The sequence below is a fragment of the Ixodes scapularis genome, unplaced genomic scaffold (genome assembly GCF_016920785.2).
Source record: "Ixodes scapularis isolate PalLabHiFi unplaced genomic scaffold, ASM1692078v2 PGA_scaffold0__279_contigs__length_252992795, whole genome shotgun sequence".
NCBI lineage: Eukaryota > Metazoa > Arthropoda > Arachnida > Ixodida > Ixodidae > Ixodes > Ixodes scapularis.
Window position 1 is genome coordinate 28,807,552 of NW_024609835.1, and position 22,523 is coordinate 28,830,074.

The following is a 22,523-nucleotide window of genomic DNA, read 5'->3' on the forward strand; positions in this document are numbered from 1 at the left end:
ACCAAAGTTTTGAGACAGATTTGTTTCCGATCTTTGTTTTAAATGGGTTTTCGATCCTTTCATGTTTATTTCACTTCGTTTTATATTGCACTGTTTCATCCGGCAAGGAATCCCATAATGATATTAGCAGTGTTAATCAATCAATAAACACTTCCGCTGGAAAGAAACCGACCCTGAATCGGAAGAAGCAACGTGTACCCTTTTCCTCTATGAAGGTATCACTGTCGAGAAGGATGTGGGCTTCCTCCAAGTCGCTTACGAACAAACAAAAAATTGCGGCTGGAATTCCAATCAGCTTTCATCCCCCGTCTAATTAATCGTTCTCTCTAGAAGGTTAATGTAAATATGCTGGCGAATGAGCTGCCTGTATTCTTGTTAGAGATGATAATATCCCACAGCACCATCAAGGATGGCAGACTCTTAATGACGCCGCAACACTTCCCGCAGCGAACAAGTTGTTAGCACCAACTTCCTTACTGATAGAGCTATTGAACATTTTTGTATATTTGTTTTATTAAACTCCCTAACCACTTCGGAATTCTACTCGGAACTTTAAGGAGAAAGTAGACAGGTCACGCGCTTCACTATTTAAACAATTGCATGCTGGAACACCTCAAGGTCATTCTTCCTGGTAGCGACAGTGACTCCTGCAGTTACTCCTGAAGAAACAAAAAATGACGCAATCTCTTTTTTTAATTGTTTTCTTTCTAACATAAGGCGACTCTACTAAGTCCATTGAACCCCCAAATGTGTCCCAGCTTATATACCAATAATTCAATATAATTTTATTTCTACGAATTGGGGGGGGGGGGGGGGGGGGGGGGCAGGACGAAAAAGCTACATTCAGCAACTTGCAGAGCAAAAATAAACATATAATAACACTATATTTGTTATCGTTTATAAAAAATAATGCTGTTTTTTTTTCAACATTATACGGGGGAGGGGGGGGGGGCTAATTTTATTATTGATTTCGTACCGTGAACTTGCAGTTTACTGTACACTCGTTCAGGGACGCCGGAAGTATATCGTGAGTGGGGGGGCTAAAGCCATGTTCCTTTTTGTCGTTTTTGTATGATGTACTATTTTTTTTTTTTTTTTTACTAAAAAGAATTTAAATATTACAATCTGAGTTTCGTTTGAGAGAAAGAGAAGGACTGCGGAATATCTTACCTTGAGAATCTCCGCTTCCTAGGCATGTACGCTTTGGGGCTGGTAGGAAGAAGCTGGTGATCTTCTTTGGATCGCCAGACATTGCATGTAATGCTGGAGTCGAAGAGACACTGACTGACGCTGACTGCATACGCCTCTGACGGGTTGGACCCTCCCGATGTCGTTGGGAGGGTAGGATCAGCCCCGATGATCTTGGAGCTTGGTGGCGGGCACGTTGTTGAATGATGCTCTGACTCGCTGCTTCTCGTAAACTTCAACGTTTATCTAAACGCATTCAACTTGGACGACCACCTCTCTGGTTCCGAGTCTAAGACGAACTCCGCTAATTTCATTTCTCGCTTTTCGCATCACAACTCTAAAGGCCCGTTCACACTCTTGCAACCGAGTGCGACCGAGAGAGACCAAACCGGTTTTTAAGCCTCTTGCGATCTCTTAGGACCAGCTCCGCTCAGTGCATCCGGTCCCAAGAAGTCTTTCTCGGTCGTACTCGGTTGCAAGAGTGTGAACGCGCCTTTACGTTCCCTCGCTCTCAAAGGAAGAGCCAATAATTTCAAACCTGAAGATCATCACGTGCTCTCAACCGGACCAGTCGCCGGCAAGGACATCTTGAGACCTTCCTAAACGAAAACAACCGTCAAAGCTCGTCAAATATGACAGAAAGCGTCCGGTCCGAGGCGACAATCTGGCGCCACACATGTCTCGTCGCAGTATCCCCCACGCTACGACAACAGCAACACCAACAAAACTATAATCCCCGGGCTCTAGAGTCCCCCATACTAAGCCCCAGTTGGCACCCGCCCGCCACTCCCCGGCCTTGCCACGGGCAGATCGGGTCCAGCTTGCTCTAAACCCTCGTAGCCGCCGTGCTGATGGACGACGGACATTGGATTAAAAAAAAAAGCGCGCTCCCGAAACTAATTTTTTTTTGTCTAAAATCTCTACGTGCGACAAGACTGTGCCTTGCTGCTCCGTGGCTTGCACCTAACATGGACGCACATGATGCCTTCGTGACGAGCGCCTGGCTGGCGTTATATCCCCGAACTATTCTTATGAGGGCAAGGGGGCTGAGCCCCCCCATAAGAATACTTGGGGGGGCTCTGGCCCCCCCTGCCCCCCCTCTTCCGGCGTCCCTGCACTCGTTCAATATTGACTAACAAGTAGTAAAAGGTTCCAAAAATGCATGGTAGAATGTAAAATTAGACAGTTATCAAATTAACGTTCATGATCGAACCAAACAGCATGTTTTGATAAGTTCTTAATATTATCCTGACAAATTTTTATCAGAGTCGGAACGAAAACTTGGGGATTTAGAACGGAACAGCACTAAAAATTTCAAACTTCCAGCGTAAACACCGGAGGCGCGAATATTTCACACTTTGAGCGGAAGATGGCGCCAGAGGTTTCTCTTTCGAGCAGGAACATCGTGAAAGCTCTTGACTGAAGAAATGGGAGGCTTTCTTCTGGTCATTATCTATTTATATTTATTACATTATCTTTCGTCGTCGATTGGCGAAAAATAATTCTAAATATTTTTTTCTATGTGTGTATAACTGCACAGGCAAGAAAGTATCCATGGGCAGAAAACCTAGAAATAATGGTAGTTTTATAATCAATCTATCAATCCGAAGTTTCAAAAAAAAAAAACACTGGAATCACGACTGTTAACTTTTCTAAAATTTGACTGAAATGAAACTAAGGAAATTAACAAACATAAATTGAAAAATTTAGTATGATACGAAAGTAATTAAAGGCTTACTTAGATGGTAAGTGACTTGAGCGGAAAGGGGATTATCCGTCTCTGTGTTCAGTTTAAGTGCAAGTTCGGTAAAACATGTTAATTTGAATTTAAAATATTTGAAATGACTCATTCTAAGCGGTACCTGGAGTTTTTTTAGTCCTCATAAGCAAATCTGACTAAGTAGCGTATAATAAAATATACCTATTTTTATTAGTCTGTGTATTTCATAAATATATGCAGTGCCAAATGCTTAAATCGAAGATTTGGCCGAACAAAAGAATTAAAAATAATTTCTTTTTAGGAATAACTGTAACAAAGAACTATCAAATGTCAATTAAATGTTTAATAGCAGACACAATAGTTTTTGTTATTAAAATGCTTTAGAAAATTGGTTAGCTGATGCTTGTTTATCCTGAAAAAAGCCCCAAAATGTACCGCAAATCGGAGGTGTCATTTCGAGATAATTAACCCGGTATGTTTTATAGCCGTCGATTAAACTCCGCTCCCTCTTTCTCTACATGAGATAAGTTTTGAGACTTTAAAAATATAGAGTTGATAAGCTTTATGCTTTATGTGTTAATAACTATTTAAACTATCAAAAATAACCAAAATATTGGGCTCGCCATCATTCTGAAATATTTACACCCTTTAGGTATTACAATAACCGAAGAGTTCGTTGATCAGCACCTGAAAAGCCTGGTGAACTTTCTAAAAATAAGATACTCGCGAACTTAGCAGCCTATTAGGGATATTTTTACGAGCAATGAGTTTACAAGTAACAAGTGACACCTAGCTGCAGTTCTCACATTCACAAAAATGGCATATGCAGACGGAGTGAATCACGCACGAAGAAGAAACCATGACCCTGCTGACTCCTCCACTGCCTTATATACTTAACCGCCTCCACGATTCAAAACTTTTCTAGTATGTTGCTTTGTTCTCGTCATTATTACGCGTAAAGCATATGTCGACGCTCAATGAATGAATCTCCAAGTAAAAAGCATTGGTATACAAGCAATATTTATTGGACATAGTGACTAGATGAACCTCCTATTCATTCATTCATTTCATTCATTTATTGATACTGTCAGCCCTTGCACAGGGCTATTACAGGGGTGGAGAAAAAAAGGGACAATAACAAACAAACATGTACGCTTACACGCAAGCATACACAAAGGTTACAGACATATTGAGAGGCTTCGTCATATCGGCAGTTTACGAAACGAATATCACTTCGTAGTTGTGAAACATTTCTTTACACAAGCTGTAGTGGTTTTAGTTTGTAGCACATACAATAATATCACTGACACGGTCCAGAAATTAATTTAGCGACATAGATGACACAGCAGAATCAGGTAATATATTCCAATCTTTAATAGCCCTCGGAAAAAAACTGTACTTAAAGCAATCGTTTTTAACAGATGGATTAGGAATGTACATGCTATGACGATGTCTTGAGGATTCGGTGGAGGAAATTTCAAAGTACTCGGATTTCCTTATTTTTACGCAATTATGAATAATCTGAAAAAGAAACTTTAACCTTTCATACTTCGTTCTTGATTCAAATGTAGGAAGATTGGCAAGTTCACATAGTTTTGTGGGGGAATGAACGTGGCTGTATTTATTAAAAATAAACCTGGATGCGAGTCGCTGGATTTTCTCCAGCTTATTGCAATTTGTGACGGTATATGGGTCCCATACAATTTTAGAATACTCGATGACGGGTCTTACCAGTGTCTTATAACTTATAAGCTAGACTTTTTATTTCAGGAGTTGCAATAGCGAGGTTTCGTCGAAGGCACCACAGTGCTTTATTAGCTTTGATGCATACGTTATCAATGTGAGTGTTCCATTTTAGATCAGGAGTAAATATTAAGCCTAAGTATTTATGTTCTTTAACTCTCTCCAACTCAGCACCCGCAATGCAATAATTATAAGCCAAAACATTTATTTTTCTCGTAATAGACATGAAGACAGATTTTTCAGGATTTAGCACCATTTGCCAATTTTGACACCACTTTTTAATTTTTTCTAAGTTACAGTTTAATTCGACTTGATCAGCCGATGTTTCAATTTTATTGTAAATCACACAGTCGTCGGCGAATAGTCTGATTGGAACCGAGATGTCATTGCGCAGATCGTTAATGTAAATCAAAAATAAAAGAGGACCCAAGACACTGCCCTGGGGTACGCCTGAAACAACTGGGGACATAGTGGATTTGCTACCCCCAACTTTAACGTACTGTTTCCGTGATGAAAGATAAGAGGAAAACCACTTCGTGATGGCTGGATTCTTAAAAACAGCACTGATTTTCAATAGCAATTTGGGTGAGATACTTTGTCGAACGCCTTTGCGAAATCTAGGAATATTACATCAGTTTGACCACGACAGTTTATCCTTTGAGAGAGATCATGAACAGTTTCTATGAGCTGGGTAGTCGTGGAAAGACCTCTGCGGAAACCATGCTGCGATTTAAATAATATGTCATATTTTTCAAGGTAAGCCAGTAGATGTTTAGATATGATATGTTCAAGGAGCTTTGAGCATGTACTAGTAAGGGAAATGGGGCGAAAGTTACAGACGTCATTAACACTACCGCTCTTGTGGATGGGAATAATTTTTGCTATTTTCCAAGCGCTGGGAAAAGAACCGCTACTCATAGACAATCTAAAGATGATAGTAAGGTATTTAGAAACCCACTCAGCATACCTTTTTAAAAATTCATTCGGAATTTCGTCTGGACCTGGGCTCTTTTTTGAGTCGATGTTAAGTAGAAGGTTAAAAACTCCTTGCTCACTTATATCTAAGTTATTGATGGGAGGATTGTTGGAAGAATCACTAAAGCTTGGCAAATTTCCATCATCGTTGGTGAAAACGGATGAAAAAAAAGTGCTAAAATTTTCAACGCTCTGCTTTTCATTTTTTGGGTCAGAGGCACGCTGCTGGAACTTAGCCGAAGGGTTGACGTACCGCCAGAACTTCTCAGGTGCCTCGCTAAGGAATTTTTTAAGTGTTATACTATAAAACCTTTCTTTAGACTCTCTAACTAGACGCCTCAGCTCCCGACTCAATCGCTGAATGCAAGTTTTTTTTTCTACACCTGTACCATGTGAACTCGCTCGTCTCCGCTTCAGTTGTCGTTTTGCGTGGATTATTTCCCTTGTAATCCAAGGATTTTTGTTCGCGATTTTAGGGCGCTTTGGTATAAATCGCTCAATACACCGTAACGTCATGCTTGAAAAATAGTCCCATAACGTGTCTGGGCTAGCATCTGATTGGTAAAGAAACATAAAATCATCAAACGATTGTTCAAGGCAATCAAGTACGCTTACATCATCAGCACTTCTAAAATCCAAAAACATCTTTCTTGAATGACTGTGCGATAAACCTCTTTAAAGCAGGTGCCAATGCGATGGGCACCCTTCAAAAAGGACGTTCTTTTCACTTCATCGTAGCTCTTTTCCACGCCATTTTACGCCCTTTACGAATGCGGAATGTTCCACGCAACGCACACTATTTATTTTTCAATTATACAGCTTGTATTACTCGTGGTGAGGAGGCAGAAAGGGTGTAGCCATTTGTGTAAATCTCTGGGACGCCATTTAAATTGCTTGGCCTGATAAAAGCAAAATTCTGCCGCTTTTTACTTTTTTTTTTTTTTTTCACCAGAAAGATGTTGCAAATTGCGACATATGCGAATAACGCGTGATTCTTGGCGCTCCATGCAAACTGGCGTCCAAAATCAGGAAGCCCATTCTGAGCTCCTGCGTGTCCTTGCCCTTGAGACAGAGAACATTGTCACCGAATATAGTACACTATCCCAATTGACGCGTCCGTGGGCTCAAAACAAAGACCGACGACGCCCTGGTGCCGGTGCCAAGACGGGAGCCCCATCGGGCCACTAAATATAAATCTGCAAGGGGCACAAACCCTTTTCCTCTCCGACATATCTCTCGTGACCGAGTCATCCCACAGCCATCCCCTTGGACGAGTTTCAAGGAAGCTGTTCGGCTCGAGGAGCGACTGATTTCTGACCTTGCCGGAATGCGCAGATCTCTGAGAGAAAGGGGGGCGCACAACGACGTCGCCCCCTCGCTGTGGACTCAGAACATCGGCTTATAAAGTGTCCTCCATGTCGCTTTATAATATCTGACCTGTCTCATGTGATCTTCTCGGATATGGCTTCTGAATGATTTCACTTTTTGGAATGAGAAGTTCTTGTTTCTTTCCAGTGATTGGTGATCTTAGAGTATTCATGTCACAACGGGGAAGCTGTTTTGTTTCAACAGGGGTAAATTTACTATTTCAATTACTAAATTTAAAGAATATATATATTTTTTAAGGTGTGTCTCTAATGCAAGAACTGAGTGCGGTGAAACAAAATGTCAAATATGTTCACAATCACATCAACGCCCCAAATACATACAAATAAAACAAAGCCCAAGCGATCGCTTCAAATACTTTAAATTTTGTTTGATCGATCATTTTCAGACACAATTGAAGCGATTAAAATAACTAAATGGTATTGCAGATTTGTTTTTCTGCATCACGAGGATAAAACGATATACAGCTCATAATAAACACGCAAAGAAGTCAAAAGGAGTCTCTCTTTTTCGCGAACATACGACGGGTTTTGATGCTCAACGACATCACAGTGTTTTTTTGTTTTTTTTTTTCTTTTGAATGATTAACGGGCGTTTTAGTATTGCGTCTTGGAGCAAAACGCAAGCGCTGTGAGTTCGTGTTAGCGTTGCGTGCTCCACGCTCCGTATGCGCGTCGTTACTATGCACGATTTCGAGACCACACTTTGGCCTCCGCGCACGCGCAGTGTGGAACACGCTCCTATGCGCAATACTAAAACTCACTATTGTCCGCGAATCTCATGCCCGCGTTCTGCTTGATCTTTATTAATTTGCACACAAGCATGCATATGCATATACGAGTATTATACGATATACACTTATAAACAGACCGAGAGAGAGTGAGAGAAACAAAGTGAGAGTAGAAGTCACGGCGTAAAGTCCCCCCGGATTCGCAGCATGCATCAAACCGGTTACATAGAAACGTTCGCAGCACAATATCGTTGGCCTATATCTTCAGCCGGCTGCGACGCAGGCCTGAAAAACAGCTGGCCGCCAGCCTTCGGTCGAGCGCTTAAACATTCCATATAAAGTGCCGCTAGGCATGATCATCGTCAAAACCGCTATCCCGTGACAGGTTTAAAAAAACGTCTAAATAATATTGCGGTGTTCTTTTTTTAACCGCATCACGCTAAAAATTTTATGACAGTGGTTACGCCTAACTGCACTCTATTAAATGTCTTACAAATGTCTTATTCTTTTGTTGTGTTTTTACAATGCCCACACTATCCAAGCCAGAAAACAAAAAGGACCAAAGAGGCGCGCTCGTCAGTCACTAAGCTGACGTCTATGATCGTTCTGCTTAAAGCAGACTCTGAAAAACCATCTAATTGTCAAGAGGCAAGTTCTCCACCGAACGCAGAGTTTAACCAATGGGGTAAAGTCCCCATATAGCTGTGAAGACATTCTTTGTACACTATGATCTAAAAATGGTATCTTCGATTTAGTATCGGCAAGATTGTGAAACTGTGAAAACGTTCTGTTATACATAGGTCTATGTCTTTCACATTCAGAATTAGTGCCAAGACGAATAAATGTTTTTTCACGCCATTCATATGCGTACTCAGAAAACACCAGAAAGCTGAAAAAATGACACGATTAATTAAGTTAACACCATTACAGGTCACCTTTCGAGCATGCATGGTGAAAGATATTCAAAGGTTTTGATGAACTTACTATTCTCAAAATGTTTCACACGCACGTTTGATTAACGCGCTGTGCTCTTTACTGCAGACTTGGGACGACGAACTGGCTGTTATCGCGCAACGCTGGGCAGATCAGTGCACGGACGGCCATGACAAGGAACGAAGCGTTCGTGAGTATAATGGCGTCTTCTCGTCAGAAAACTTCCACCGCCAATCAGACTTTGGCATGAGCCGATAAAAATGCCGAAGAACCAATCACGAAGCAGAAAGCGTGAATATAATGAGCCACACCCTGCGTGTTTTAACTGGTCAGTGACTAAACGAAACAGAATCTACGCGGAGTGCAAGTTCGTCTGCTTCTTGCACAGGGGTTGCGATGATGTCAGTGCGCCAAACTCTCATTGGCTGATTGAAAAAAAAAAAATAGTGGGGAGACCTCAAGGCATCTAGCCATTGAGGTCTACAAAACATTCAACTAATCAAAGCCAATTAGAGCTCGGCGTCACTCTGACGTCACCATAACTCATGCGCGAGAAGCAATCTCATACTTTAAACATTTTCAGCTCATCGGCAACCACTTTATTTTTTCTCGCTGCTTGTTGAGAAGCGACTTTTGGCATCATCACATGTAGTTTATTGTATGTCTCATAATCAGCTGATTGTACCTACACAAAATGGAAGCTTGGGCGTATTGGTAAGGCATGATGATTAAAACGTACAGCGAACAAAGACAGGACAGAAAAAAACGGGGCACGCAATAGCTGAAATTACAACTGAAGTTTAATCGTCGAGGCACAGCACTATGTTTGACGACCAAACAAGAAAAGACACGCACACGAAAAAGACCCAATGACACGCTTTAAAGTTAATCTTTCTTCTGCCCTGTCTTTGTGTGCTGTACGTTTTAATCATAGTGGCTATACGTCTATATGGGGACTTTTAAATCAGTTTAGGTCCGAAAGGAGGTGTGCAACTGGGGAGGAGAGGGGAGGGACGGGGGTTACTTTTTATCGTGATACTTTCTTTCATAATCGCCTTGTATGTTCTAGTCTGATTAGGCTACTTTCTAAAGAGGCTGGTTCACACACTTGCGTTTGGCTACGACCGACTCCGCCAGAACCGGCTTTTAAGCCTCTTGTGTCCGCTTAAGAACGGCTGCGCTGCTACGTAGCCTGTCGTAAGTAGCCACAACAGGCTGAAAACTGGTTTTCAAGCACCTTCTGCGTTTGCTTAAGAACGGGCTATTGTGATCTCTTACGACTAGAGAACAAACTGGCAGGCTGGAATTTAGAGTAAAGACGCAGGCCGGCTGGTGACGAATCATAGTAGAAAATCCCAGAGACAAGGAGCAGAAGGGACAAGAACTCTGAGAAGGTGTTGTTCTTGTCCCTTTTGCTCCTTGTCTCTGGGCTTTTCTGTCACCATTTATGAGGTGACCCTGAAACTGCATCTCAATTGAGCGATTTTTTTTTCAGTATTTGTGAAATTAAATCTACAAATTTATGTGAAATTATGGTTTAGAACAATGTCAAAGGTTTTCCAAGCCAAAAAAATGATGCCCGAAAAAAATTTGAAAATGTACGGAAGTGCCAACTGTTTCACGGTTACCAAATAGATGACGCGAGTATGTTATTTTGTCGTGAGAAATCCCAAAAGGTTTTCGCAAAGTCGGTGAACCAGCCTTTGACCGAGAAATTGGACAGGATGAAACGCTCTTACAGCATGCGCCCACTAGAGGTCTTCTTGAAGAAGCTGCAATGACCTCTTTGATCTTAAATTTTGAACACGCGTTGTTCTCGCTGACCGCTCACACGTGGATGCTTGGTGACTGGAGACGTGTCGTCTGCTGCCGCAGGTCGCTTCCACGTGGGCCAGAACGTGGCGCTGACCTGGACCTACGAGTACGAGGACAACCTCCTGGACGAACCCGACTGGGACTCCCAGATCTACGCCTGGTACGACGAGTGCACCCAGTTCAACTTCAAGGCCTCAGCCATCAGCCCGTTCCAGTTCAGCAAGAAGCTCGGACACTTCACGCAAGTACGTATTACGCGACAAGCCTTCCTAGTACGAACACTGCAGCATAGTGCAAGGGCGGATTTATGGGTCAGGCTGGAAGGAAGAAAAAGGGGGGGGGGGGGGGGGGGGGGGGGGTCTGCAGAGGTCTGGCGTCACGGACGGATGTGACGCCACTGGCGAAGCGTCGCCCAGATCTATTTTGGTCACCTAATATTTGTCACTTCCCCAAAGGCTTATGATTTCTTATTAAAAAAGGCTGATGTATGGCGTTCTTGCCTTTATTAAAAGTTGTCCTACGAGGCTCCTTCCTTAAATCCGCCCCTGTTTATAGCAAATGCTCTGCTAGAGGCTATTTTGAAAGAAAAGCACGCAGGCGATCCGTATTTTGGCTGGCATTTGAATAACTAACGCGTGCATTTTCACTGTGTCTTGGGACTTAAAATAGCACGACCTGTTGGCTTCCTTACAACCAGTATAAGTTAAAGTATTCTTACTTTAACTTGCGAGAATAACCCACAAAACGGCGGCCCTCAAACGCCTTGCCAAACATCTTTCTAACTGCCTTCCAGAGGGATAAAGAATTATCTTGTCATTCGCTAAGGCGCGTCAGGGTAGTATACGTATATATTTTAACTGTGGAAGGTAAAACCTTGCTAGGTGTCCTAGGCTGCCGCCTGGTTCAAAGAATTCGGCCGTTTCTATTCAACTATATATCCGTCCATCCAGCACCAATACAACACACTTGTGACATTTTGTAATGGTTTTGTGGTCTCGATAAAAATTTAGGGACCGTTTTACGAAGCATGTCTGAAAATACGTCAACGAGGCGTACGCAGAATTTTGTAAAGGACAATGATGAAAAAGGGCAAAGCCATGTCGGCGCAGCTGCGTCTGTACTGCCTAATGACAGCGTCGGACGAGCCGTATGTTTGATGGCTCGTTTACAAAACACTCCCCCCCCCCCCCTTCTCATGTAACTCCTTGACAATGCATTTGACCTAATTAAACTCAAACTTGAACTTAAACTATAGCGGCCTGAGAATTACCCGGTACGTTGCTAAACATATTTTTCAACGGTGCAAAATTAACATGAAAGGGACAAATCCAGCTTTCTATTTTGCACGTCGATTCTCGCATAGGTTATTGATTCTTTATGTCTATAATTTGGTCGGTCTATATGATATCTTACCTTTACGGTATTGCACTGTGATCTCAGCTTGTGCCATATGCACCCATTTCTTGGGCTTGTCTGTTATATTAGATCGATATTAATTCAGCGATCTCTCCCGCCCCTGGCTTCCGTAGTACTGCGCGCAACTGTCCTCCGTTCACCCCTAAGTTCACAGTGCTGTGGAAGCTACGTGCTCGTTGGGCCAGTCACACTTCTATCGTCTGCCAGGTGATCACGCTCCCTCGCGCGTACCCACACGCAGAAAATGGGGTCAGCTGATGAAAGGGAGGCGGCTGAATGGTTCAGCAAGCGCGTAGCTCCCACCGCACTGTCAGCTTAGTCGTGAACCGCAGTGTTCGTGTCCAGTGCGTGAGCTGGGTCCGGCTGACATGCTTTGGATACCGCAGATGCATCGCAGTGAAAAGACGGAGAACTTTCGAAGGAAAGGAGGCACGAAATAGTCCGCTATATTTTCAAATTTTATTGCCGAATGAGCGTGCTTTTGACTTTCTACCCTCTTTCTTTCGGCCCATTGAACGATATGCGATTAGCATACTCCCAATCGAAAATCATTTACCCCAGCCCGAAATTCATTTCATGGCCCCTTCAAGGCGCGTTCACAAACATGCAATTGCTTCTGACCAAGTTCTTCTGGTCTCCTACGGTGAGAAAACACTGGCACGCTGGCGCCATCTATGAAGTGACCCTGAAACTGCATTTCACTAAAGCGAAGGTTTCACGGTATTTACGAGATCAAATGTGCGTACTATCTATGAGAAATTTTCGTTCATATACAGTAAAACCTCGTTATAACAAAGTTGAAGGAGCGGTCGTAATTATTTCGTTATAACCATTCGTTTGTTATAGCCAATGTCCATTTCTTCCCACCATTAGCAAGCAAGGGGAAATATGATTGCTTTGTTATATCCATTAGTTTGTTATATCCCATTTTGTTATAACGAGGTTTTACTGTACCACCAAAAGATTGTTCCAGCAAAAAAAAAAGGAATGATGAACGAAAAAAAAAAAAAGAAATATACGGGAATGCCAAGTGTTCCACAGCTAGCCGACAGATGACGCCAGTGTCTTCTATTGTCGTAAGAGGTCACAAGAAGTTTTAAGGCACTCAGTCGTAAGCAGTCACAAGTGTGTGAACCAGCCTTTACCCACCAATAGACTCGGTGGAACTAAAGTCCCTTGATCCTTTTTTTACAAGTAACGACCACCAATACAAATGACAAGGCACATTCCGCTGAAAAAAAAAAGGTGGCATTCGGTTCAGACCTCTGCTGTGTGCCGCCATTCGCTTCCTAAAACCTGCACCGTCACGCAGTCGGCGCATCAAAGAATGTCACTACGTGTACAAAGCTCTTATCTAGAGACTTTATGTGGTACAAGTGTAGGCAACTGCTGCTGTATACGGCAGACAATCCGTCTCTAATCATAAAAAAAAAGTGAAATCATCAAGATGATTCGTTTTTGTTTTGTTTTTTCGTGTGCGATTTGATTGACAAATTTTTTGGTATCACTCAGTAACCGACCGGTCAGCCTATACTAAATGTTTAATACGTCTTGATTTTTTTTTCTTTTCGATAATTTAGTTTACGCGTTTGAAGCGCGTTTAAAAAATCCAGAATTATACAATCATGCATCGGGATTACATTCGCGACCGGCCCCTTTCCTGAGATTCTGAGCGTCCCGTTCAAATAGCAACATACGTTAGTTTGTGCAATCAGCCAGGCTTCCCGGAGCTTGTTCTTTGTCAGTTTCGTAAAACCCTTCGTGATATCTCCTGCAGATTGTATACGCCTATTATTTATACCGCAGTTGGTTTGGGCCGACACCTACAAGGTGGGCTGCGGTTATGCCTACTACCGTCAGAGCGGCCGGGGTCTGACCAAGATCTACGTGTGCAACTACGGACCGGGGTGAGTGCCCTATAGGTGATATACATATTATCTCGCCCCGCACCGCAGTGACGGAGCGGACGCGGCACTCGCACAATTGCTTGGCAAGCGTACAAGCAAAGCTCTCGACAGACAACAATTTATCGGATGCCTGAGCGGCGGGCATGACGGGGCAAATTATGAAGTACGGGGAGTGATTCCAGCTCTGACACTGTTGTTGTTTCGAAGCCGTCTTGGCAACGAGCATGGTGCTATTGTTGTTGCTGTTTTTAGACTGAGCACTCATTTTGTTCTTCTTATAAGACACTCCAGATAAGGCTTCGGGATAACCTCGTCATCAGTCAAGGCACGAGGGTGATGCGCTAATGAGCGAACAAATTATGTAAATTTCTTTACAATGTACAAAATGAACACATCATATAGGATGAAATGTTTATATCGCTTCGCAAGGTGGCAATGTCTCGGATCGGAATCTGAGTACTAGAATTTTAATTTGTACTAACTGACTTTTTGTCCATCACGCTACACTCAACCCCTGACGACCGTACGATAACAACGTTATCCCGATTAAATTATATTATTATATATTTGAAGAGCTTTTTTATAATAATTTTCATACCAAAAAACACCCATCTTGTTTGTACCTATATACATTCTCTTAACATATTAAACCTGATTAGAAATTGTGACGCGTTACCACATGTCTCATTCGCATCTCCAAACAGAACACACCTGTTCTAACAGTCTATTCAACACCTGCGGATACATGCAACGCAACGATTTATCGTTATTTTGTGATTGGTTTTATTTCTCGCCTAGAGCGGCAAATTATATTGACGACCACAAATGCAAAGCCTACCTGTTGTACACACATTTTCTTCCCAAACAACAAGCACTCGAGGTTTCTATCGATCCCTCTCTCTGCACAGGGGCAACATTATCGGCGGGGACATGTACGAAAAGTCGCCGTACGCAACCTGCAAACTTGGCCTGGTCCAGTCAGCCACTTCCTACCGAGGTCTTTGCGGTGAGCAACGTTCCATTCAGGTCGCCTAGTCCATGGCACTTTTGATCCAGAATCACACTGGCAAAACAACTGCCAGGCACGAAAAGACTACTTTCTCCATGCGGTTCTGCTAGTGCACTATATTTTCAAGTGTTTCTCGTATGATTGCTTCAAGAAGCATTTTGTTTGCCCATGAAAAACGTTGTTCACGATGTGAAGCGATACTGTACTAGTATTTCTAGTTTGTCCTCGTAAAAAAGTATCTTTAACCCCCCCCCCCCCCCCCTTTCCTTTTTAGTTCTCCAAATACATACACCCATGGGCGCACAAAAAAGTTCATAATTTCTCAGTTATGCAAGTTCCGAGGAGGAAAAAACAAAAAGAGATAATTCTGACAATTGCGTAGTAAGGAGAACAGTGCTCTTGCCATAACTAAAATGTTATAGAACATTTACACATTCCACAACACGTATTGCCTCCAATCAAGAGCAGACACACACTATGGTTGAAACAATTATCTTACTAAATTGCGCAGCTATGAAACACCAACCCATTATTCATGTTGATGATTAATAGCTTGAACAAAATAAACAAACTTAAAGCCGTCTCAAAAAAAAAATTCAATAATTTTTGGCCTATTAGAACCGTTATTGTTCCGCAGTGTGTTTTATTTCGTGCATTACTTATATAATTTTCATATGTGTTAGTATTTTTGAGTAGTAACACTTTGATTATTTGATTTATTTTTCTGCGCACTCTACCGCTTAACGATACAGGGGGATAAAGCCTAGTCAGGTGGCTCTAATCGCCTTTTGTCGCACCCTCCTAATTGTTTGTCCAAAATATATATATTTTTTTTTTGTTGGTGTGACAAACTTCGGTAACGTAGACTTTACCGCCAATAACCACTTCTCACCAGTTTTACGAAAACAAAATATTTTATAAACCTTAAAATTATCTGGGATTCCAGAAAGAATGTAATTAGCAAATGTAGCTCACTAACTGCGAGGTAAGGGGTTAGTGCGCTACATTTTCGTCAGCCTCAGCGAAAAAAATAAAAAAAACAGTCCCTTCACCTTTTTTTTTTTCTTACAGTATTGTTTTTCGCATGAGCTCTCAGCTTTGATTAATTGTTTGAACGTCCACCCTAGATTGGCCATCTGTTATTTCCTTTGCCGGTTTTAACACAGTTTTGTCATCCGGACATAACTCATAAGACATTCAATGCCAATGCCCTTTGTAGAGTTGGGTCAGGCTGGTGTCAAAACAATAGGAAACCTGAATTCGAACATACTGAGAACATAACCAGTTAATCGTTAAACTCTCCATGACAAGGGTCGAGGCCGTACGAAAGACAACGATAATTTCTCTGCGAGCAGGCTACCGCTTGTCCAGGGTCTAAAGCAGTAATTGAAATACAAAGTTAATTTAGCGGGTGTATTTTATTTATGTTAATAGTTTTACAAAGCGTTAAACCCTGGCACTTTAAACCTGGAAATTTCCCCTTTCTCACGTACGTACGTCAAAAAGCTTTGTAATTATGTGGGTGAAATAGAATCAGTAGGTTTTATCAACTGTTTTTTCGAAGCTTGCGACCACTTCTCAGCTAGTAAACTTCTGTGTATCCAAGTGAAAAGTGCATGAAAGCGACGAAAACGCCAAGCCACATCACGCGGTAAACCATCAAGGACCCTTCGTTTTAGAAAGAGGGGAACGGATAAATCTTGTCCATCAAGGACGGGATTCCTCCGTTTTCCATCTAACAGCCTAGCCAAAAGTTTTGGGATTGTTTTGTTTTTTTTCTTTCTTTCTTTCTTTCTTTCTTTCTTTTTTTTTTTTTTTTTTTTAAATTTGGCTACGCGGTGTTTTTGTTGTACCTCTAACATCCGCTCAGAAAGCCAACGAGTTGTAAAGGAAATAACTGATCCGACCGCACGTGGGACATATATTGTCGTCGCCACCTGCTCCGAGTCAATGTCGAGATCGATGGCCATGACAAAAATATATCTCTCCCCTTTTTTCTTTTATCTCTCGCCCACTGTTTTTTGCAGGAGCTGCAGAACTCTATCGCTTTCTAGAATAATCCTTCAGGTGTGTGTGTGGAAAGGGTTAAAGAGTGCGTTTGCACAGCTTTGGTCGGCGCTCAATATGTACGCAAGCGCATGGGCACCCATAAATTTGACTGCATTGCCACAAATATATACATATATACATATATATATATATTTGTTTGTTTTTATACATTAACTCGCGCCTCTGCCGTCACGGCAGTGTGGTGGCGCTTCTGTGTAGGTACGGTGCATGCGCTTCACTTCGTGCGAACCTGCTGTGGGAAAACGCAGACTTGTTTGTAGGCAGCGTGTTGGTCTAAAACTTGCGCCTTTCTAACAACGTTTCAGACAAGGACCCCTTCTACATTCCACCCCTGAGCGAGGATGAAGACGAAGAGGACGACTTTGACAGCAGCTCGTCAGATCTGGCACAAGTGAACCACCTACCGACCAACTACTTCCTGTTGGGGCATCCCATCAACATCACCACTTTCTATTAAGTCTGGCGGCCGGGAACCCTCGGACGGAAAAAAATAGCGACCGACACACCCCTCCGCACGGCCGAATCGTAGTCGCTCCGTTTCCGAAGAACATGCAAGAACATGCCCTGAGCGATCTTCGAAATTGGCATCGAAAAATTCGCGACACGGCTATAGCAGATACTCCCAAAATTATGCGCGCGGAGTGTTTCCTCGAATGACACAAAAAGACAATCCCGGAATGCGTTTCAATCAGCTTTGCTTTTGGTATTTTTTCGATCCATCGAGAGGTTTTGGGTATTCAGCTTCGGGTGATGATCATTCATGATGACGCTGCGACTCCTAAGCACTTCATTCCAAATCAGAGACAATAGAGCTCTCTGCGTGTTGTCTTTATCCATGCTGCCTTGGGTATACCTGTTGATCTGTATCGTTTGTCACGAACATAAGTTCGTAACGCTCCTGTTCTCACCTTGTGGGAAATTAAAACCCTTGGCATGTCTAGCAGTATTCAACCAAAATCAGCAGATACAGAAAGGGCCAGCATGTGCATTTCATCACTCTACCACATGCCATAGCAATTCTGTAGTATCTCCGGCCTCCAACGAGAATTCATTACACACAGGTATAAGTTATACTTAATTCAATAGTTGCAGGGTGTCGTCGAGGCCACACGGTCTGCCCTAAACTAAATGCGCTGAATGTGGTCCAAAATTTTAGCTTATCCCTCAACTTAAAATTAAAGAGCGTTTAAAATGTAATAACTTTCTGTTCGTACTGAAGCGTTCAAAGAAATCCGGTTCAAAATCATTTATCTTACTTCTTTTCTTTCTTTCTTTTTCTATCAGTAAAGCATAAAGAAGATACTCCCGTTAGCCGGCAAAACGCATGGTAAATTAGAAGACTCGAGGCCCGTTCACACTTAGCGTTTGACCACACTTAACCAGTACGTCGACACGACTGCGAGTTGATTCAATCGAATGGTTACATTGTTTAATGCGCCGTTTCCTCTCGTCGTACTCCACCGCACGGCAGTAATACTCAGTCAACCGCTACTGTGAGACTGGGCCCCTCACGAAGCACCGAGTGAGAGTGGGACCCCTCACAAAGTCCTGACACGCGTGCCTACAGTGTTATAGCTTGGGGCGGTGGAGATGTCATTGGACCGTGTAGGATCCTACTGCGTTCTTGCGGATGATGTAGAGGGAGGAAAGTGAAAGCTAATGTTATTCCGCTGCAGCCACTGACCGTAATAACGCCTTCATCATTTCATTTCATCTATCACTAAAAACCCTTTGTAAATAAAGTCTTTTTTTTTTTTTTTCATCTTCATCTTTGTCGAGTTTCGGACCTGTTGTTGAGGCGCCGAACTATTTCACAAATCCGTGCTGTCGCCTGTGTTCGCCTGCTTGTCTTCAAATAAAGTTGTACAGTTACGCCTGAATCTCGAGCATCTGTTTTACTGTAGCGCTAGTCATCACAAGGCAACGTGGCTTCTGCGGAGGCTTTTATAAAGGGTGTTTGAAATACAGAGGCTGCATCTAAAATGGGCCGTGAAAATCGGCGCCTGTACGTAGCAATCTAAAATTTTCATCAAAGGTGTACTTCGCGGGTGGGTTTTACCATGCAAAACTAAAAAGACTAGCTCCATTTTTCTAAAAAGAAAAAAAGAAATAGGGCCAAGAAACTTGCCAGGTTCAACGGCGGACGACGAAGCAGACGACCAAGTCGAGTGGCGGGGCGCGTTTGGCGCACATATCGATAGATGGCGCTACCTTTTTATCGAAATTTAATCGAGACTAATCGACACTTCTCGCGACGACCGTGGTCTATTAAAATGGACATAATATTATTGCAATGTACCTTTGGTATAAAAATGAATGCGAACAATGATAGCAAAACTAACTAACAAAGTTTTTTTTTTTTTTTTTTTTTTTTTAACGCAGTTTTATAACGACGGCGTTTTTGCTACCGACGGATTTCGTTTGCGCGCCTTTCTTTTGCCTGGTCGGTTACACCTTCCGACGTAAAGCTTTAAGGGCGGCGGCGGGCTGAAGTGAGTGAGGAGTGAGTGAGCTCCACAACTGAGGTAATCTAGTAACATTGACCACGACTCGGGGTGACATCATGGCGTCACGTGAAATCATGACGTTACCCTCATAATGCGTCATTGAGTGGCCTCCTCATTGTGCCCGCCAGAGGAGGAGCGTTTTATTGTTCTGAGTTTGAAAGAACCTTTTTAACCTCACTCAAACGAATCCTGACACAAGCGGTACGGTCCGACCAATACCTTACCCCAATTTCAGTTTAATTGATACTCGAGTTGTACCGAGTGCCAGTTATTATCCTGCGATTGTTCTCGTTATTTTTACCAGATAAAATCTGACGAAACATGAAACGTAACAGTCATTCCTCGGTATCAATAGCGCCCACCCCCCTCTCCCCATGAATCGAATGATTAAGCAACCGTAAAGCGACAGCAGTGACCTAACAGCAATGACTTTGCCGGAAAACCAAACACAACCGGGGTTATCTGCCTGACGCTCGAAAGCCAAACACAACCGCGGGTGTATTTACGGCGCCGCGACGAATACTCTGGTCAAGGACTGATAGAGCGCAGCGTCGTCCCGTTCACGTGAGAAACCCGTTCACCTGAGCTACGATAACGTGCGAGGCAAGCTCGTTCCTCCCGCACATATGGAATCGGGTCCTTATCGAGAGGCTCGTGAGCCGCGGGGCCGTGGCATACTTTCACTGGAGAGCCACGCTACTCGTATGCGTCATACAAAAGACAAGCTGTTCACCGCTGCAGACACGATGTCATAAGCATATGCTGAGCTTGTTTGCTTCACACGTGCTTCCAAAACAGAGTTGTTGTCTATGACCAAACTGACAGGACTGTCATACGAAGAAGAAACACGCCTCAGATGATGTCTGCAGACTCTTTTGTATGACGTATACATAGCGGGATGACCACGGCCTAAGGTGAGCGCACATGAAGGCACCCTACCACGGCCGGCTCTCACCAATAGACCGATATCACCAAGTGTTCCACGAATGCGTGACGCCGCCATAACTGTAGTTCATAGGAGGCAGACGCCAGTTCACGAGACAGCTCATGCCGCATCGTTCTTTGCTCGTGCAGACCTCCAGCAAGGTTGTCGCACGTGCAGGAAGACTACAGCTTCCACAATGCATGGCGGCAGCGGTGGCGTACTCAAACTAGCTGGTGAGATCGGTCTATTGGGGACATTGAAGCAGAAGTTGTGCTTTGGACTCGCAAAAATGCGCGTAGCGGCGAATTACTGGATACAACACCGCGTCAAAAATCAATCGTACGAAGACCGCCATTACGCGTAGTAAAACAGCTTAAATGAAATTTAAAATATATATATTTTTTAATCTGCCGGGATAATAAAGGTTTTCGTTAGGTAACTTTTCCGTGTGTTTGTGACATTTTACTTTCGATCACTACGAGTAAATCCCGATATATATCGAGAATATACATTTTTGCTTTTGTAGAGCCTAAACATTTTGCCGCCCCCCTTCCTAATTTTCGAAAAATATATGTAAACGCGTTGGTGTAACTGGTGTAACCCAGTCATACTCCTTAACCTGAAATGCCTTTTTTTTACAAAAAAGAAAACATATTGGTAAAAAAAAAAAAGTTGTAGATGTTTACAATTCTCTGTAATGCGAAATTGGAGTGCAGCTCTTGAGGAAGAGAAGGGGATGGTACAGAGGGGAGGGTATGCCACCCCTCTGTACCCACCTCCTCCCTTCTCTTGGCCTCCCGTTTAGCGGGAAATCTTCGCGAAATTTCCCGCGAAATTTAGCGGGGGAATTGTCTGGCCCGAGCCCTTCATGAATGTAACCGTGAAGCCCGAGCCCGGGGGCTGGCCCATACCCGTGCCGACCTCTAACGACAATGTAGAAAAGAAGGCCGAGAAATTGCCTCCTAAGAAAGAAGGCTGCACATTCACTGAGAAATACATCGCCACTGCATGTTTGTGAACCAGGATCCACCTTAGAAGTCGTACAAAGAGGATTTTTAGGACGCGTGTGGTTATAAAGCTTCTCTCCATCTCTGTCTTCCTTACCGATATCTCGTTCTCTTCTTGGAAGGCGAGATGATGTAAAGGAGTTATTTAAGGAAGCTGCGCGTTCCATCTGCGTACACTTTCCTCCTTCTCATTTCAGTTCCATTTTTATATATTTATTTATTTATGTGTGAGTGCTTGTGTGAGTGTGTCGTTCTCACTCCATTGTATGGTGACACGGACTATACGGGTACGAGCCATTGGCCAGTTGTGGTGACCAAACTCTCCTCAAGTGTTAAATAAAGAAATATCATATATCATATCAATATATCTTAATCTTTCTCTCTCTCTTTATTTCCGCATTCTCTCTCGGTCGTTCATTCAGGCCCATCGAAGCACTAAAATTTGTTGTGGACCAATGTCGTGCACTCCCATCAGCTCTGTTCCGAGCGCGATGATACGGAAATCCGAGAGTCCAGGATGAACTATACTACTTCAACCCACCGAAGCGAAAATCGAATACCCTGTGCTTACCTGCTTCTTGAAAACGAAGTCGAGATTTGAATTCCATGGACTTTGCATCAACACCGGAATGCGCAACTCCCAGCATTCGCAAACCGGTGATTCAGCAGACACTATCGTCATCGGCAGAATCAGCTGATCAATCCGTCAGTGCCGAGGCTTTTCCAATCCCTGAAGCCACTAATCCGAATGACCTCGGGATCTATGCCGGCAAGTCGGTAGGTGGGACTATATCCGGATCGTTCCTTAGCCCAAACTTGAGCGATGAATTCTTCAGATTAGATCACAATTTATAATTATATAAGAGTAACGTTTGAAATGTTTTCTCATCCTTCGCTTTGTGTATTTAGGTTGATGATTTTATTAATTTTCAGGCAAGCCTAACAAATGCATTACTGGAAACTTTTTTTTTCCAAGACAATTTAAATAACTTTTGCCTCTAGATAGCCGAATTTTCTTCTCATACACGATGGGAGAAGCGGCAATGAGGCAATACAGCACCGGGAGGGCATGTGGTTGGCTCTGACAGCTCGTGTTGGGTCGCAGGAGCCGTATCTTTTGTCGTCTGCAAAGTTACGTGGAACAACTTTTTTCAGAAATCAGTACGTTTCGCCAATTTCGCGATTTGGAAAT

The 22,523-nt window shown here is 43.0% G+C and overlaps 1 protein-coding gene across 1 annotated transcript in view; it reads left to right on the forward strand.

Annotated features, from left to right (window-relative positions):
* The window catches only part of LOC8052348 (venom allergen 3), a 36,083-nt gene extending 17,311 nt beyond the window's left edge, over positions 1-18,772 (forward strand). The window contains exons 3-7 of the mRNA XM_002436108.5: positions 8,784-8,865; positions 10,551-10,735; positions 13,713-13,813; positions 14,722-14,819; positions 17,198-18,772. Coding sequence (XP_002436153.3) covers positions 8,784-8,865; positions 10,551-10,735; positions 13,713-13,813; positions 14,722-14,819; positions 17,198-17,349 — 618 coding nt within the window. The 3' untranslated portion in view covers positions 17,350-18,772. The remainder of the gene's footprint in view (positions 1-8,783; positions 8,866-10,550; positions 10,736-13,712; positions 13,814-14,721; positions 14,820-17,197) is intronic.
* Positions 18,773-22,523: the final 3,751 nt, after the last annotated feature.